The sequence below is a fragment of the Tympanuchus pallidicinctus genome, unplaced genomic scaffold (assembly GCF_026119805.1).
Source record: "Tympanuchus pallidicinctus isolate F22 unplaced genomic scaffold, pur_lepc_1.0 scaffold6, whole genome shotgun sequence".
NCBI classification, from domain to species: Eukaryota; Metazoa; Chordata; class Aves; order Galliformes; family Phasianidae; genus Tympanuchus; species Tympanuchus pallidicinctus.
Window position 1 is genome coordinate 41753981 of NW_026294780.1, and position 18545 is coordinate 41772525.

At 39.4% G+C, this 18545-nt stretch overlaps 1 protein-coding gene across 4 annotated transcripts in view; it reads left to right on the forward strand.

Moving 5' to 3' along the window:
* The window catches only part of DGKH (diacylglycerol kinase eta), a 167328-nt gene that overhangs the window by 86913 nt on the left and 61870 nt on the right, over positions 1 to 18545 (forward strand). For 2 of the 4 annotated variants that reach the window (XM_052705559.1, XM_052705560.1), the window contains exons 5-6: positions 17426 to 17530; positions 17846 to 17978. In XM_052705559.1, the coding sequence (XP_052561519.1) occupies positions 17426 to 17530; positions 17846 to 17978 (238 nt within the window). Of the gene's footprint in view, positions 1 to 17419; positions 17531 to 17845; positions 17979 to 18545 lie in introns of those variants that run through there. The other 2 variants (XM_052705561.1, XM_052705562.1) reach the window with 2 other exon arrangements.

Here is an 18545-nt window from a genome sequence, read left to right on the forward strand (position 1 = left end):
TCTACACCTTGATCAGGTTGCTCAGAGCCCCATCCAGCCTGATCTGGAGTGTTTCCAGGGACAGGGCATCCATCACCTCCCAGGACAGAGAGAGGACATTCTGAAATCCAGACAAAACTGTTATGTCAGTATTAGTTTCTTTGATGACAATTAAAAAGATTAATTTAGTGTTAATTAGAAAGCCTAATTTGACTGAAGGTCTCTGATAAGGGGTGATGGGGTGATGTACTAGCTCACCTTGCAAAAAGGTCCTTCTCACTGCTGGGAAGCTGCTTCTGTCTGTCCCTGTACAGAATTACAGCTGTCAGGCAGGTATAAGGAAAGCTGAGGAATCAGGAGATGTGCAAAGATCATGAGCTGACAATCCCAATAACTATGACTGTAACTTGTTATTCAGGAATACTCAACACGTAAGACTCAGCATCCCCTGATGTTCTAAACTTCACTCACTGTAGTTTCTTCAATGGGAAAAAGAAGTCTGTGGCATTGAAGTTATTGCATCACAAAATAAGATACTCTTCTTGGTGAAATTTTGACAGAGTGAGGTGTTATGGTTTTGGCTTTTTTTTCCTTGCTGTTTCTTAAAGCAAGTGTTTGGTGTTTCAATTTCAAGTTGTGTCCTTTAAATCCATCCACTGTTCACCAAAGTCATGCTTTGTAACCAGCATCAAGGTTTCTGGGGAAGACTGCGGTGAAAAAGAAATCTTGGGGCCTACAGCTTGAACAAACTCAGAAACCAATTTATTTTCATGTCCTGGGTAATTTGGAACAAACAGTGCTCTCTCTAAGGAGTGCTGAAATTCATTTTGAAAAATAACTGGTGTGTTGAATTCAGGACTGAAGTGCCATCTGACTCGACTGTGAAATATGGTAATAGTCATCATCTCACTTAATCTTTTGGCTTCTTCCTTTGTGTTTGCTGAACTTGGTCCCCCAGCAACATGACTTGGTAAAGTAAGATGCCTCTGGCCTTGCCTACACTAGTTTTGAGGGGGAGGTGGTGGTACTTTCCTGCAGTACTCCTTACAAATAAAAATAAATGTTTTGTTCTTCTGTCTTTAAAAGCATAACCTGACCTTTCTTAAAGTTCCTTTTCCTTTATGTTCTGTTTTACAAGTGTTATGTCACTTAATTATGTTGTAAGTGATCTCTTAGCATTTTTTTGGAGGGTGTTAAAAAAGTAAAAAAAATAATCCTGAGCTCTTGCCTTCTGTAGTTAATGTATTCCTTCTTTTTCTTTGGCCTAATAGCAGATATAGACTTCATTAGAGGGGATGTGGTTGGACTAGATGATCTTGTAGGTCCTTTCCAACCTTGTAATTCTGTGATTCTACAATTAATATCCACCATAGGATGTACAGTGGTATTTAAAGAAAAACACACTTTTAAGAAATATACTTTAAGCTGCTACTCCACATCTTGTGGAAGCTTCTGTTTTGCCTTCTTTTGCCCCTTCCAATTTGTCTATTTGGGGACAGAAGTGTCAAGATTTTCCATGCTCTTTTTTGGATAAAACTCAAGTCCTAAAATTAGTAATTGAACACACATTTAAGATTGAGTTTATTTGTGATGTGCGTGCTTGTAGAATATTTTATGTAACTAAATATCAGTGTTTATTCACCAGAATTACTTTTCCTTTCTTGCTACAAACAAATTGAAGCTGAGGGGAATGTTAAGGTAAATAAATAGATCCTAATGAAAATCAGGAGCTACTAAACTTAAAACAGCCTGTATTTTTCAATTACTTTTTCTTTATTACTTTTTTCTTTATATTTTTCAGTGAACAGCTAAATCATTTCCAGCAAATTGTTCCTAGTGAGCAAGAGTGTGTTAGGGTAGCTTCTAATAGATTACATGCATTTCATATTTCTGTCTCCCCTCACACACAGAGGAAATGATGTCCTATGGCTTCAGCAGGCTTTAAATCAGCCCCTAATGACTGGATTCTTTTCACTGGCACGTTAGTCCATAGGAAGAGAGAAACCCAGCTGAAGAAGTTGATTCAGCCCATCAGAGATTCACATTGCCTGCCCCATCAGCCACAAAGGAGTCTACTGGGGCTTGTGCTCTACCTGAGCCTACAGTTTGGTGGGATCAGTGTATGCTGAGTCCTTACTGATGTTTTTGAGTGCTCTGCTGAACATTTTATCCACTTTGCTTTGCTTCTGCCTCGATGGATTGTTTATCTTCTCTCTGCACATCCTGAGGAGTGTAGCTGCACAACATATTGCCTCTTGGGAACAGTATTAGGATGAATCAGCATCCCCTATTATTGCATGAGAACAAATGGGGCAATGACCAGTTTTGCCCAGAGCTGTAATTCCTCACATGTCTTGGTTTGTAGGGATGGCAGATGAATTGCTAATATTTCAAGTGCCTTTAGGAAAGTATTTTCACTGTTCACTAAACAAGACTGAGACTGAATGAGACTAAATAATGGTCTCTAGTGTGCAAGCATGGAGTCTTAGGCAAGTGCAATGTTAGTGGTATACTTATGTTCTAGTGGGCATGAGAAATTGGATTTTTTAACTAAATAATGATTCTTGAACAGGTTTATTCAAATAATTAAATTCTTCAGGGCAAGAAAGGCAATTATGAAACACCTTAGAATCACAAAATGGCTCGGGTTGGAATGAACCTTAAAGACCATGCAGTTGCAACCCTCTGGCAGGGCCTCCACCCACCAGCTCAGACGGCCCAGGGACCCATCTAACCTGCCCTTGAATGCCTCCAGAGTTGGGGCAACCACAGGTTCTCTGGGCAGCCTGAACCAGTGCCTCATCATTCTTTGAGCAAGTAATTTCTTCCTAAATAGGTCTCGACAGGTTAATTTTTGGACTAGATATCTACATGTGTCCTGCTTTTTACAGTGAGGAACTTTTAAAGTACATCAACAAGAAAAAATCTATAGATGTTGACCATGATGCCTTTCAATGGCTCAGCCACATTCATGATTTAAATGCCCTTTGTAATTATAAATCCAACTTAGTTTTGCATAAAATGTGCAGACATTCTGTGGCTGCATCTGTATTAAGTTCATCCAAATTAATGTTTAAAACATTTAATTATGCTCCTCTGTGATAAATATGATAGCAAATACTAGTTTCAGGGTAGAATTTCTAGCTTTGAGGTATTACATTGTACAGTAGCCTTTATGCATTTGTTTTAAGCAACTTCTAGTTCATATAAGAATTTTACACAGAACCATGGATGTGCAATTTCTTACTTACATCTTATTTCTTATATTCTGAAAAGTGAAAATTCTGATTGGATTAAAATTTTATCAAATTCTGTCTAGCAGTAACAGAGGAAATAATTTGACTGTTTTTCTGGAAGGTGCCCTCTAGGAATATGGTAATTAATGCACCAGATAATACTTGGATTAGGGCTTCAGCTTGCCATATCTTCAAATTGGGATTCAGTGTTGGGTTTAGAGACCCTCAAATCTATGTGACAACAGTAAGATTAACAACCATTTAAAGAAGATTCCAGTATTTGCTCAATTAAATAAAGATTCCACTGATAATTAACTAAATCTCCAGTAGCTGTGATAGGAGCTTTGTCATCCAGGCAACTGAAAATGGAGACTCTGACTTCCAGCTTTCTGAATCAAATCCGTTGACTGAATATGCAGCTTCAGAGAATGGTCATCTTGAGGGAGTGGAAGCTACAGTAGACAGATTGGCTGCCCTGGAAAGCCTATTGCAGTTCCTAGTAATCAGAAACTGGCTGGAAATGAAGATTTGTATTCCAGCCAATTACTTTGATTACAGTGATTCTGGGTACGCTTGCAGAAATGTCTGATATCTTTTTTCTTTTTCTTTCTGCTGTTTTCTTTATTTTAGTAATGCTAAAGACCATATGGGAGTCCAATTTTACATTCTGTGAAAAAATATTTCCTCAGGTAGAAACCTGGGCTTTAAGTATTCTCACCTAATGCTGTGCAAAGCCAATGGAAGCACATAAATGCTTCTTTCTTTTATCCTTTTTGTTGCCTCTTTTGGGGATTTGCCTGTTATCCGAGATAAATAATCTTTATAAATATTCTTTTGTACTCTTACATTCTTGCTCTTCTTCTGGCTCTCTTTCTGTAATGTCATTTTGTAAATGAAGTGACCAGATTGACACTAAGGGTTCCAAGTGAATACAGGTCATAAACATTTGAGGTTGATAATGTGTTCTAAATTATACTCCCTTGCATTCCTGTTGGATTCCACATTCTGCCTGTTTGCTGCAGCAGCCACACATTATGCATTTTTTGTCCAGTGGGGACAACACCAAGGTCCTTTTTTTCTGTTAATTTGATGCTCTCTGCAATTCAGATATACTTACTGGTTCTCTATATTTCCCTTGTTTTTTTGAGAAGTTTCTCTATCAATTAGTGCTACTGTGTTCTTTGTATCTGTTGGAGTTTCCATGGAAATAAATAGGAGTCATTACTTTCAGAGCTATCTACATAGATTAGAGAGACCAAATAATCCATTGCAGCAACTCCATTGGCTGAAGTTAATCATATTTTCCTCTAGAATTCTGACTACCCTATCTATATTTTTGATTGATCCTTCATCTTGACCATAGGTGTAAAGGTTACCAATGTGTAAATTGCGTGGAACAAACTCAAAATATAAACCAGTTCTACTCATCTTGGAATCTGCCTGTACACTTGCTGGTTTTAATGGGAGACTGCCCAGTTGTACTAGAAACTCAACCACTTTATTCATGACATTCAGCAGAATTTAAAGTTGAATATTATAACAGGGGCCTGAAGGCATATTGCTTTTTAGCAGTTTATTTCAGTGCTGCTTCTTCTGTCATCAGTCAGCTCTGTGCCCACTGTCGAGATTAGCTGCTTCTAATTGATTTTAGAAAATTAAATTTTAATATTAACTATGGGCTTTTAAAACAATGCGTTGCCAGACCTTTGCAATATGTTGAGTAGTGGTGTGAAAATTTCTTAGAGACTTGGACAGGTTTTGCTTCCTGTCTTATCACCCATACTGAGTTCCAAATGAGGCTTTTTTTCAGAGATGGAAAGCTTCAGGGAACTCTTTGGGGAACAGGAGAAAGGCTTAACTTTCCCTAAGTTGTATCAAGGGGAAATGTGAAGAGCATTTTCTCAAAGGAGTTTCAAACCTTTCACCTTGTCTCTAGTTTGGGCACAGTAGATTTCTGTCTTTTTGAATAACAGAGAAATAAGAGATAAACAGAGAAAGTCTCCGAGTTGGGCATAATTATCCTTGTTTCTTTTCCTATTTGGATAATATAGCACCATTTTGATTTTATTGTTGGAGATCGTTGCAAGTGATTAGCCCAAGGTTTAGGGTCATGGAATCATAGAATCTTAGAATAGCTTGGGTTGGAAGCTTTATTTATTTATAAAGTGCAGAAGTGCTTATGGATGACAGTGGAGTTATGTCTCTGATGCTGTCCTTATTGCTTACAAAACTCAATTTGCTGCAGCTTAGTCTCAATGAACATTAGATTGTTTCTTTGATAATAGCCTCAAGCCTCTTTCAGACAGTATTCTACCTCAGTAACTTTTTTAGGCTTTTTCTTCTGTCCAATGACCTAAAGGGTGTGTTGACCTTTTCTGGTCTTTCTAGTGCTTCTCTTTTTGTTGTTGTTGTTGTTGTTGTTGTTATTGTAGTTGTTATTTTTGTGTAGTTAAGTGAAATCAACTCACAACTCTAATCACAAAGTGGTTCCTATTGTAAGCAGCCTTTAAAGATTATCCAGTCCAGCTCCCCTGATGTGGGCAGAGACGTCTTTCAATAGATCAGTTTGATTAAAATTGCATCCAACATGACTTTGGACACTTCCAGTGATGGGACATGTTGTCCTTCCGGTTGACTTCCCTCAGTTGCTGTCATTGTCTGTTTGCTTCCTTTTCTGGATCTGGCTGGAGAGTTTCCATAGTAATGGGATTTAAGGTTACTGCTCTCTGTGCTTTTAAGACGTGAAGAATTGAATCAATTCTGTATTGCTGCCTTGTTCTTAGCTAGATGATTAACCTTTGAACTTCTCTCTGTAGGAATACTCTGGAGTACATCTATCTGAAATTTTATTTCTTTGTGAAAAACGTGTTTGGTAAGAATGAATCTGTGTTTGAAACATGTTTCTGCTTCTTGATAAACTTACCTAAACCACAGATTTCAAATAGTTTACACGTTAACCTTAGTAAATTCAGTCTTGTATGAACACTCCTTGGACAGCCTCAACTCGGAACCCCAGCACAGATGAAGCTGGCAGGGCTCTCTGGGTTCCTCTGTTCCATCCCCCTGCCCCAGCAAGGGCACCCAGAGCAGGGTGCCCAGGACCACATCCAGGTGGCTCTGGGAGATCCCCAAGGAGGAGATGCCATACTTCTGGGCAGCCTGTGTCAGTGCTTTTCCTAATGCTGGGAACCATTGAAAAGAGCCTGGCTTCATCCTCATTGTATCCTCCCATGTCAATTGCATAATGATTTAAAATAAATAGTAATAGTTGCATAACAGTTTCCTGGGTTTGGGCAAACTTACGTTTCCTTTGAGTTCAAGTTCAGTTACAATGTCTTAACAGCATACACTGGTAATGGGAGCTCAAATACTTTTGAAGGTGCCTTTATTTAAAGTGCTTTTGCTTAAGCTGGATCCCCTTCCCAGCAACACTGCATTTTAAACGCTGCACTTGGTGTCATCAGAAGGGAAGGTGCACACCACAGCTTCAAGACATGGATGGCACAAGCAGACATTCGCCTATTCTGCCCCATTTGCAGTTTAGAGCAAGGTAAACAGAAGTCCTGCAGTAACATCCCTAAATATTTCAGATCCTCTTGATATCTCAGGGAGGGGCAGAACGGCTGGAAACAGTTCAGGTTCCTGTGCTGTTGGCCTCCCCCATGTGACTCAGCCTTGAGTGGACTTCTATTTGGGTGGATTCAGCTTTTCCCCAATTGTGAGCTATCTGCTGTTCCATATAGATACTGATTAGCCTCTGAATGACAGAAGGCTTTTTGATGCTCCCAGCCTAAGCAATATTCAAACCACAGAAACAGAGGGAAAGTGCTTTTTATTCCATTTTGTTCAATTTTCTAGTCCATTTTTTTTTTTCTGTATTCAGGCGGCTTAGAAACAAAACAAATACTGATATAGCAAATTAATTATGCTGTATGAAAAAAAAAGGAGAGACAAAAGCAATTAGTGTGCAGTTGCAATGCACTTAGATTCTTTCCTCCACTTAGCATTTGCTCATTTTCTCCCAGCCTCTGACAGTGACAAGAAGTAATGAAGCTGAGAGCTCTTTGGAAAGCTTTGGGTGTGACTTTCAAGTTTTAAACTCCTTATTTGTGAATGATGCACTGTCTCCCTTTCCCTGGAGTGTCTGGAAACGTTGAAGCTTTATATTTCATTATGAAAAAGCAATAAAGCATTTCAGCTATGAAGCTAAAATCCATAGATAAATCACTTGGGGTTGAACTATTACAATAAAGCTGAACAATTTTCAGAAGAGAAAAAATGGGGTCATTAAAATGTGAACATTGTGCTCTGTGTTGTATATTTTGGTTCTGGTTGTGTTTACCTGGAGCTGGTTTTGCACAATTTTGATTTTAAGCAGAAGTTTTTCTTAAGTAGGTCAGGGAAATGCAAGTTTCATTTTCTTCCTTTAGTTTTCTAAGAGTTTTATTATTATTATTACTATTATTGTTTTTGAAACACAACAAAATGACCAAATGAATTGAAGATTTCTTTTATTTCCTTCTCTGAACTCATAGTGTGACACCAGTGTAACGGATGTGTCTGGAGAGCAAGCAGTGCTCCAGGAATTAGCGAAAGAGGATTGCCAGCTTTCATTCTTCCTGCAATTTTGCACTTCACTGTTCTGTTTTAGCTTTCTCTCTTTGCTTTAGAATTAAGTAAAACACCTGAAGAAACCTTAAAAAGTATCCTTTGGTGCAGTTCCTGTATACAAAACAGTTTCATAAGCAGTGCTGTTGGTGTAAACTGAATAAATTTCCTGCTTCTCCTGAGCAAATATCCTTAACTTTAAACAGCTGGATTATGTTTAAACAGGAATCTGGTATTACAGAGGAAGAAAATAGCTGCTCTTCTATTTTATGTAACTTTGCACCTAATGCCATTGAATGCATAACTCAGTGTTTTCCTTTAAGCACTGAAGCCGTCCCATCTGCTGTTGTGTAATGAGCTTGTGAAGCAGGCACTAAGAGCACAGCATGCTGACATACAAAACAAAACTTTATATATGAAATTTAAAGAAATGTGCAGACCTTGGATTATATAGAATGGTTTCCAGTCTACAGCTTTATTGTTCTATGTTGCAGCTGGAGTTCTTGATATACCTGGATTCTGTTTTCACAGAATCACTGAATGGCTGAGCTTCGAAGAGAGCTCTGAAGGCCATCTGGTCCAATTCCCTTTCTTCAGCAGAGCCATGCAGAGCTGACTGTTGAGGACTGTGTCCAGATGGCTTTTTAATGTCTCCAAGAAGGGAAACTACACAACATCTCTGGGCAACTTGTGCCAATTCTTGTCAATTCTAGTCAAAAACACAGTTTGCTGATGTTTGGATGGATCCTTCTCTGCTCCAGTTTGTGCCCATTGTCTCATATCCTGATACTGGGCACCACTGAACAAAGCCTGGCTCTGTCATCTTGGCACTTTCCTTCAGGTCTTGATGGACATTGATGAGGTCCCTTTGAGTCTCTTCTTCTCCAGCTGAGCAGCTCCAGCTCTCTTGGCCTCTCTTGCAGGAGAGGTGCTCCAGGCCCTTCATCATCTCCATGGTCCTCTGTTGGACTCCTTCCAGCATGTTCAAGTCTCTCTTGTACTGGGAGTAGAGAGGAAGGATCATCTCTTTTGACCTGCTGGTGATACTCTACCTAATGCAGCCCAGCATTGTGCTGGATGCTTTGCTGCAAGGGCATGTTGCTGAATCATGGTTCTTTTCTGCAAAGCTGTTTTCCAGCTGGGCAGTTCCCAACATATACTGATGCCGAAAGTTATTTACCCTCAGATGCAGGTTTTTGCACTCCTAGTCTGTGTGGTTCCCCATCAGTCCATTTCTGTCATTTGTCACGGTCCCTCTGGATGTCAGCCTTCTGGTGCATTGGCCACTACTCTCAGTTTTCTGTCATCTACAAACTTGCTGAGGGTATACTATGCCCCATCATCTAGATCATTAATTAAGATATTAAACAGGACTGAACCCAGTACTTACCCCCTGTGGTGCATTGCTAGTTATTGGCCTCTAGCTAAACTCTGCGACACAGACAGAGACATTCATCCTGTTTACAGTCAGCTTCACTGTGTGTTTATCCAGCCCATATTTACAATCCTAACTTCATCAACTTCCATACGAGCAGCTTATGGGATAGTGCCTAAAGCCTTACTGAGGTCAAGTTGGAGAAATACCGAAACATCTTTCTCCTCATCCACCAAGACAATCATTTCATCATAGAAGGCTGTCAGGTTTGTCAAGCATGACTTCCTTTTGGTGAATGCATATTAACCAGTCTTTGTCACCTGCTTGTCCTTCACCTGCCTGGATGGTTTTTTTTTGCATGGGGATGTGCTCCTATTCATTTTTGCTGGGGATGTGGTCAAGCAAAGCCACCTAAATTACTTGGGCTAGATTATTCTGCAAAATGAAGCTGGTGAGGCTATCCGTGTTTGTCCTGCCTTTTGGTTATGGTGTGGGAGATGCTGCATGGCATCTTTTCTTTCCCCTCCTAAGATTTCTAACTGTGGGGTCTGAAACCACACATTGTTTCATTACTTGTGAGATTGGGAACAATTAAAATAGGAGAAGACCAGCAAAAAGAGGGAAACAACTTTTTTTAGTGGAATAGACAGATAATTGATCTGATTACAAATTCTGTATTGTACTTAAGCAAATATAATAGCCATTCATTACTCACCTTGCTTTTAAATGCTCAGCTCTTTCTGTTTGGTAATTTGTACTTTTGCCTGGCTTGGCTCATCTCATAAAATAATACTGACAATTCGCTGTAAAGTACCTACTACACATTTGGTATGTAGCACTGTATTATTAATTTAGTATCCTTAACCCAGAGGAATTGAAAGTTGGGCAGAAAGCTGCCCAACTGTTATGATTGGGATGTTTGCAGACAAGCTGTTGTAGATTGACATGCATCAATAACCCTAGCAGCCTACCCCTAGCACCTAAGACAGAGATGCATTTCTTCACCCTACAAGGTCCATGTGAATGTGACATGGTCCTTATTTCTATGAGGACAGGGAAATCATAATCATAGAATCATAGAATGGCCTGGGTTGAAAAGGACCACAATGATCCTCTAGTTCCAACCCCCCTGCTGTGTGCAGGGTCGCCAACCACCAGATCAGGCTGCCCAGAGCCACATCCAGCCTGGCCTTGAATGCCTCCAGGGATAGAGAACGAAGATGATCAGGGGACTGGAGCACCTCACCTATGAAGACAGGCTGAGAAAGCTGGGCTTGTTTAGCCTGGAGAAAAGAAGGCTGTGGGGTGACCTCATTGCAGCATTTCAATACCAAAAGAGACCCTACAGATAGGAGGGAAAATTAACTCTTTGAAAGGGTTAACAACAGAACAAGGGGAAATGGTTTTAAATTGAGGGAAGGGAGATTTAGGTTGGATGTCAGGGGGCAATTCTTTACAGAGAGTGGTGAGGTGCTGGAACAGGCTGCCCAGAGATGTTGTGGATGCCCTGTTCATCCCTGGAGGTGTTCAAGGCCAGATTGGATGGGACCCAGGGCAGCCTGGTCTAGTATTAAATGGGGAGGTTGGTGGTCCTGCATGTGGCAGCAGGGTTGGAGACTCATGATCCTTGAGGTTCCTTCCAACTCTGGCCATTCTGTGATTCCTGTGATTCTGTGATATGGGGCATCCACAACCTCCTTGGGCAACCTGTTCCAGTGCATCACCACCCTCTGTATGAAAAACTTCCTCCTAATATCTAACCTAAACCTCCCCTGTCTTAATTTAAAACCATTCCCCCTCATCCTATCACTATGCACCCTTACAAACAGTCATACCCCCTCCTGTTTATCTGCTCCCTTCAAGTACTGGAAAGTCACAATGAGGTCTCCCTGGAGCCTTCTCTTCTCCAAGCTAAACAAGGTCAGCTCCTCACAGGAGAAATGGAGGGGCAGACAGTGAGCAGGAAGGAATCGTTGTCCTGACACAGTGGTATTTCCCAGAACTCACTCCCCAACAATTTGTAGGACAGAGAAGTCACAAAGCAATCATTCTCTTACGTTCAGGCATTAGGTGCTGTCCTTGAGTGGAAAGGTGTGGGTGTGCCCTCTTGGTTAAATTGCCTTCTCTTCATTAGTTCCAGAAATATATTTTTATTATATCTGTTCGAAGAAGAGGAAAACTATTCCCCCACCTGCTTCTTGTTCTAAGTGATGTTTCTACATTACTAAGCCCATTCAAGACCTGTTATAGAAAGTGCTATTAGTCTAATGCTTGATAATAGTTCAGAGCAGCACAAGGTGCTTTAATGCAAATATCATGTTGCAGGAAGGAGGGTACTTTGCAATTGCTGCCTAGATGCGGACCATTATTTTCTTGATTAGGAAATGTAATGTGTGCATTTTCTTTGAATTGCTGTTTTGGCTTGGTTTTTGGATAGCAGATTACAGTGTTGTTCAGCACTTGTGAAATACTAGTTTTCCCAAAGAATTAATGTACTTTTTAAAGGTGAATTTGTGACTTCAGGGACATTCACACATGCACAAATAAAACGTAAGGACTTGTTTTTTAAAAATATAGTTATAATGAGAAGGGAAGCAGAGGAGGTGTATTCCAGAAGATCCACAGGAGTTGCCATTTTATTGCACTGTTGACAGCAGTGATTTTGTAATATCGCACTCCTGTTTTCTTTTTGAATACATAGAAGTATTCCAGACAGTGCTCCATATCAGTGTTAATTGATGTATCTATCAGTAAGTAATGTAGTCCTTATTCTAAGAATACTTACTTAGAACACCCTTATGTTAATTTATATTTGACTGATCTTTCTTTGACTTGATGGTAAGATGAAGAGTTATTGTTTGGAAGAGAAATTAAGTGTCTTAACTCACGCATGTGCAAGGGAGATGTTTATATCAGTCTCTTTATTCTGTGTGGCAGTGATGAATTCAAAGCTGTGTTGCCTGCCTAAATTAGCCTGCTCTTTGTAGTGTATAGGACTTTCATATAAAAGCACCCACAACTGTAGCTGCCAACCTGTGGGACCTGTGGGATTCTGAAATACTGCTGATATGAAAAATTTCAAAGTTTTGGAAATGTGCTCCGTCTGAACTCTGGTTCTATATGATTTCATTTTGCAGGTCTTAAATCACAGAATCATAGAATGGCCTGGAATATAATCATAGAAAGGGACCTTAAAGATCATCCAGTTTCAACCCCCTGCTATGTGCAGGGTCGCCAACCAGCAGACCAGGCTCCAGGGATGGGGCATCCACAGCCTCCTTGGGCAACCTGTTCCAGTGCATCACCACCCTCTGAGTGAAAAACTTCCTCCTAATATCTAACCTAAACCTCCCCTGTCTCAGTTTAAATCCATTCCCCCTTGTCCTATCACTGTCCACCCTCTTAGTCATTCCCCAAATATAAGCCCATGGGGTTGAAGACATAGAAGAGTGTTATTGATGAAGTGAGCCCTCTTGAGAGCAAAAGATTATTTCAAATCTGCAGTGAATTTAATGGTAACTTTATTTCTTTTTGAGTGTTGAGCTTTTTCCCTATAAGTGGTCTTTGAAGTAAAAGTTGCAGTAATGGTGCAAAACTTGTCATTTTCATCAGTACAATTTCTAGTTGTGTGTATATATGTATGAGCACGCATGCTTTTTTTAGAAGCCAAATTATCTTTCTTTCATTATGTCAGAAAATCCAAATTTATGGCAAATCCTGTATGGTTACAGTCTGAGAAATGTCCTCTTCATCTGCCCTTTATTTCCAGTGAAAAAAACCCTTATTTTTCTGAACAGAACAGTAATGTTGTCACAACAGTGGGCCATTTTTCTTTCTATACAGAGATTCTTTATTCCTTCTGATATTTCAGGATTTGTATTGTTTCCCTTTGGCTTTTCAGACTGTACACCCTCTCTCTTTCCCTATACCTTCTGCATTAAGCGTGTTTTTTATTCCTACTACTTCAATTTCATTACTTTACAGTATACTGAAGAATCTGGCTTTGGTAATTTTCTCTCCCCAAACCAGGAATGACTTCTTACTGGCTACCTGACAAGGGTGAAAATTTTCAAAGCAACTTAATCTTCTAAATTAAATCTACTTATTTTAAAGCCTTTTGTCTGTCTTCATTCTTCTTGATTTGTCTGCTGCTTTGTCAGCAGGTGAACCATTAGCACTGTACTTCCCCCAAGATTTAAGAATTTTTTTTATTATTTTGTTCCTCCTGTGATCTTCCAGTGGTTTCTGTGGTACTTCCTTTGCCATTGTATTATACGAATTCTTCTTTTCTCTGATTATATAATATATATATATATAAAATATTAAAAATATTATAGGAATGATCTATAAATAATAATATTTGGGGCAGTGAATATTAATCATGAAAAAAGTGGTATATGTAATAGAAGAAAGGATACAAGATAACAGGAGTATGAATACGGCTGCATGCAATAAAATGAGATTACCAAGTTTACATGGTCACAAATTAACTTTAAAAACAATTATAACCATTTTAATTTTGATTATGCCTGCATGCAGGTTTAACTGTCTTTAATTCTGTGGAATAAATGCACTCCAAACATTCTACTGAGGTTAATTTATCATAGCGTTCCATGAGCATTTATAAGAATGTCTTCTGTATAAATGCAAGTAAGATGATCTATGAAATCATTCTGAGTTTAGGACAAGTAAGATACTGAGTCATTGTAAAGCACATAAAACTACTGAATCAGAGTGCTATAACAGCAGTAGCAGTTGTTCATGAAAGGAGTTTAAGAAGCAGGACATATACAGTAATTCTTCCTCTTTCATAACTTCATAATACTTAGTAATTTTTGGACTTTATAGACTTCCTAAGTTGAAGGACTGGAGATGTTGTGTTTTACAGTACATGGCACATCTGTTCTTGATGAAATTGTTAGATACCTTTTTAGACATTAATACCTCAGTCTCCTACACAGCCTTTGGAAATACTTTCCAAGTCAGTTACAAAAAAAACCCAATGACCACTTTTTGCTTGATAATCATTTCCTTAGTTCCTTGAGTTCTCATACTACGTAAATTATGAGAGCTGCTCTGAACGTAATGCCTCCTGTTTTATTATTAGCCCATGACAACAGAGGCAGATGTTGGTGGTATGGTAATAGAAGCTGAACCTTCCCACCAGTATCTTGTTCCATTCTGTTGCTGTGTGACAGATGGCAGCAGAGGGGCAGTCTGACAGAATGATGTCTTATGTGGAAGTACGTATGAAACAAAGATAGTGTCTATGAATTCCTCCATGTGAAAAAAACATGACACACACTGACATTTATCGACCCTCAGTCAACATTTATGGAAACTGAACAGTGGATGTGAGCAGAGTGAGGTGGTGGGTGGTGCATTTCAGCAGTGGCAACAGCAACAGTGGTCATCTCCACTAGTGCAGATTGTTACGAGCATGGCATTTAGGCTCTTGTTCATTGCTGGAGAGAATGCATAGCTTCTGGTGGTAACTGTGATGAAAAACTGTTTTGTAAATGAGAATTTGCTCTATCAAAGTGTTCTTGAGCTCTTTGTTGTAGTTTCCAAAGAAGTAAGTAAGAGGCATTACTTTCAGAGCAACATTTGTACCTAATAAATGAGAGCATATTGTGGCTTCTCTCTCTCTCTCTGCCACCCAATCTTGCCAGTATTTTAGCATATAATGCATTTTGTCTTCTTTCATGTGTCATATTCTTTCTTGAAGTTTGTTGCTAGAAACATGTAAAGAGAATATATAGATTAATAATCATGCAAATACGTACATATACGTACCTTCCAACTTTGTTTTTGTAGCACTGATCATTCATATGACCATCAGTATATAATTTAACTCTTTGGATCTTGAAGTACTCGGAGTGGATAATTAATAAGAACTTGGGATGTAGGAATTTCTGCTGTTTGTATGCATTAATTAGTGATGTTTGGTGCCATAATTTTGTAGCCAGGACATTTGTGTGCCCACCAGACTCCTTTATAGTTGTTTCTGTAGGTGCTGTTGTCTTCTGTCATATTTACCAGCCCTCTGCTGATGCTTTGGATTACCAGAGGGCATCTTGGTAGGGGTAACCATCAGGGACAGGGAAGTGATTATCCCTCTCTACTCTGCCCTTGTGAGGCCCAATTTGGAGTACTGTGTCCAGGTCCTTGAGGTCCCTTCCAGTCCAGGCCATTCTATGATTTTATGATGCTCTGATCTCAGCTGGCAGCAGATAATTCTTTGTGAGAAACTGAACTGAAGTCTTGATTTTGAGAGAGGAGAGTGAGAGAGTACCTAGGGGATTTCCACAATTGATACTGCTAAAGACAAGAGCAGCATAAATAGATGTTACTTGAAAATATCAAGATTTTCAGTAGTCACTGGTAATCAATGCAGTTGTTGTTGCTTAATGGCATTCTGCAACACCTGGTTACACGGTTGAACTAGGAATGAGAACAGATTTGAAACTCAGCATTTTGGGTGGGCTTTTTCCTTGCTTAATCTGCGTATAATGTCATGCTAGATAATAAGAAATAATCTGGTGGCTGAATTTGCGCAAATAAGATTTCTGAGTCTGCTGAAACCTGGAAATTCCTGAAGAATGCTGATTGTTGTTGGAGCCAGGGTTATATTATGATTTAATGGCTTTTCTGGGCTTCATTTGATGACCTGGCCTAGAAAAACATTTTGAAGTAATAAAGCGTCTGTTTGGCTCCAAACTAATGAGAGAAGCATTGCTCTTTGCATTAACTGTTCTTTAGGAAGAGTCACAGATAGCTACTAATAAACCTTATTAAAAAGCTTAAGCAAGATTGAACGAAATAGAAAACGGAGAAACTATTCCCTTCCATTTGAAGTATATACGTTTAAAAAAAAAAAAAGAGGAAAAGAAAGCAAACCCAAAGGGTTTTGCCTCTATTCCATGTGACTTGCAGCTTGCTGCACTTCAGTTGCATTGCCTCTGAGATACGTTAAGTGCAGCTCAGTTTAATGAAGAAGTGGATAGAACAAATCAAGGCTAGAGACTATTTGCAGCAGACACTGGGTAAGTAAATGCAGATGTAGGTGAGTGCTTGCTAATGTTGTGCAAATGTTATTATCCATAGCCTGTAGCATTTCAAGCAGCGCTGAGGGATGGCATTTTTTGGTGGTCCTTTCTTTGTTTTATTTAAGTAATCTGCAAGTGTGGGTTGTAGGTGCTATGCAGTGGGTTTAGGTGTGATAGAGATTACACTTAATTTTTTCAGACATCCTACAAAAAAAAAAAAAAAAAAAAAAGCCAACTACAAATAACTTCCCTCTAATTTCGTGTACCTGTTTTGTTTTAAATTCTTTGCTGTGAAAGTAACTGCTTAATCTATTTTTGTGCAATGCTGAAAATAATTTCAGTGGGAGTTTGCTGATGATAGTTTCTGATGCCTTGCTGGTATTTTTATTATTTTCCTACTGGTGAGGGAAAGGAAGAAACAGCTTCTGCTTTGAATAAACCTCCTAGATAGAGCATTTTCAGAATTCTAGTATCTAAAGCCAGACCACTGAAATCTCTTCAGCATCAACTTGCTCCAGGAATTTATTCGACTGCTCCAGTAGGATTGTAGGATTTGATTTCAGATGTTTGCATTTGTTCTCTGTGTCTCTCTATAGAGATTTGTATGTGTTCCTAGACTTTATATATAAAGTTCTGGTTTAACTGTTCGTATGTGTAAAACTGTGTGAGTTTATTGTCAATATTTGATATTGGGAAGTACAATGAAAGCTTTTATTGTTGTTGTCTTAAGTCTTCCGGGCTTTTGGCTTTTAAGTATGTATTTGTTTGTTTGGTGTCCCGTAATTTGACTGGATCTTGCAGTTTCTGTAACTGTTATGAACTAGGATTGCAATCTTAATCAATTACTGATTTCTAGAACAGTTCTTTTATTGGTTTCAGTGCCTTCTGTTTGAGTACTTAAGCACCAGTGCACAAAGAGCTGAGAAGGAGGCACGATCAATAGATGTTGTAAAAGCCTATATTGAAGCCTGATGAGAAGCTTAGGAACTGCAGAAGGAAAAACAAACTCTTTTGTGATTGGTAGAGTAGTAACGAAAACATTACTGTTAAGTGCTGAACGTCTTGTGGTCTGGGGTGTGTCTTCCTTTTGCATCATCTCATGGAAAATGTTGCATTAGGTACTGTATTCTGTCATGGGTTTTGCCATCTGGAATCACCAGAATGCCAATCTTTTCCAGATAATCACTCCGTTTAGGAGGCTGATACTGTGTGCTGAGAACAGAAAAGAAATGGAGGACTGGATAAGCTCTCTGAAGTCCGTACAGTCCCGGGAACACTATGAGGTAAGTTGAGCTCCCTGTTGGTGCTACCTGCTCCAGCTGAACAGATCAAGCAACAGGACACAGAGCTAGAGTAGCTCACCTTTCTTGGTGTGAAAAGTCTATGTAGTGTCAGGATAAAGCTTCACATTAAGAGCTTGCTACGGGATTCTTGTGATGCTTTTGTCTAGAAGTTTGGAGGTAGAGCGAGCTAAGTATCCCTGTGAAAATCTTATTGCTAACATTGCACTGTCCCCTGTAATGTGGAACGGTAGGTAATTTCAGTCACCGTAGCTGTGTTCTGTACTTGCAAATTTGTCTTAACTTCTCCTTTACTAGACGGCACAGTTTAATGTGGAACATTTCTCAGGGATGCATAACTGGTACGCCTGCTCCCATGCCCGACCCACCTTCTGCAACGTGTGCAGAGAGAGCCTCTCTGGAGTCACTTCTCACGGCCTGTCCTGCGAAGGTAAAATGAATGCTTTCTTCCCTCCTTTTATAATGCTGTGTACACATCTAAATTACCGACAGCTTAAGACAAATAATGATTCTGAAAATAATGAGTTAGCAAAAAGCCCAAAGGGAGAAATCTGTTCAGTAGAGTGACTCTCTCTTGGGGAGAGTGGCTACTAATGATATGGTTCACCCTCTTTGTGCTCCAGGTGCCTTTTTCTGACTCATTTCAATAAAATATTTCCTTCTGCTGCAGCTACCAGTTTGAAATGTGCTTGCCTGGGTGGATAGTTTGCAAGGAAAGATAGGATTTCTTTGATTTGCACTTGAAAAATGCAGATGTGTTGCAAAATAGTCTTACTGGTGTGCAGAATCAGCATTCCTCAGGAAAAAAAAAGTCATAATGGTACTTTCTGCCCCACGTCTATAAAAATTATTAACGCTTAGCTCTGCACTGAGGAGAAGTTTATTGCTTTAAAAATTCTGTCATGCAATGAGGGGGTAGGGATGTTAAATGCCTTTGCAGGTTATGGTTAAACAAATCCAGGAGAAACAAACAGGAGGTGTGACTAAAACTTCAGAT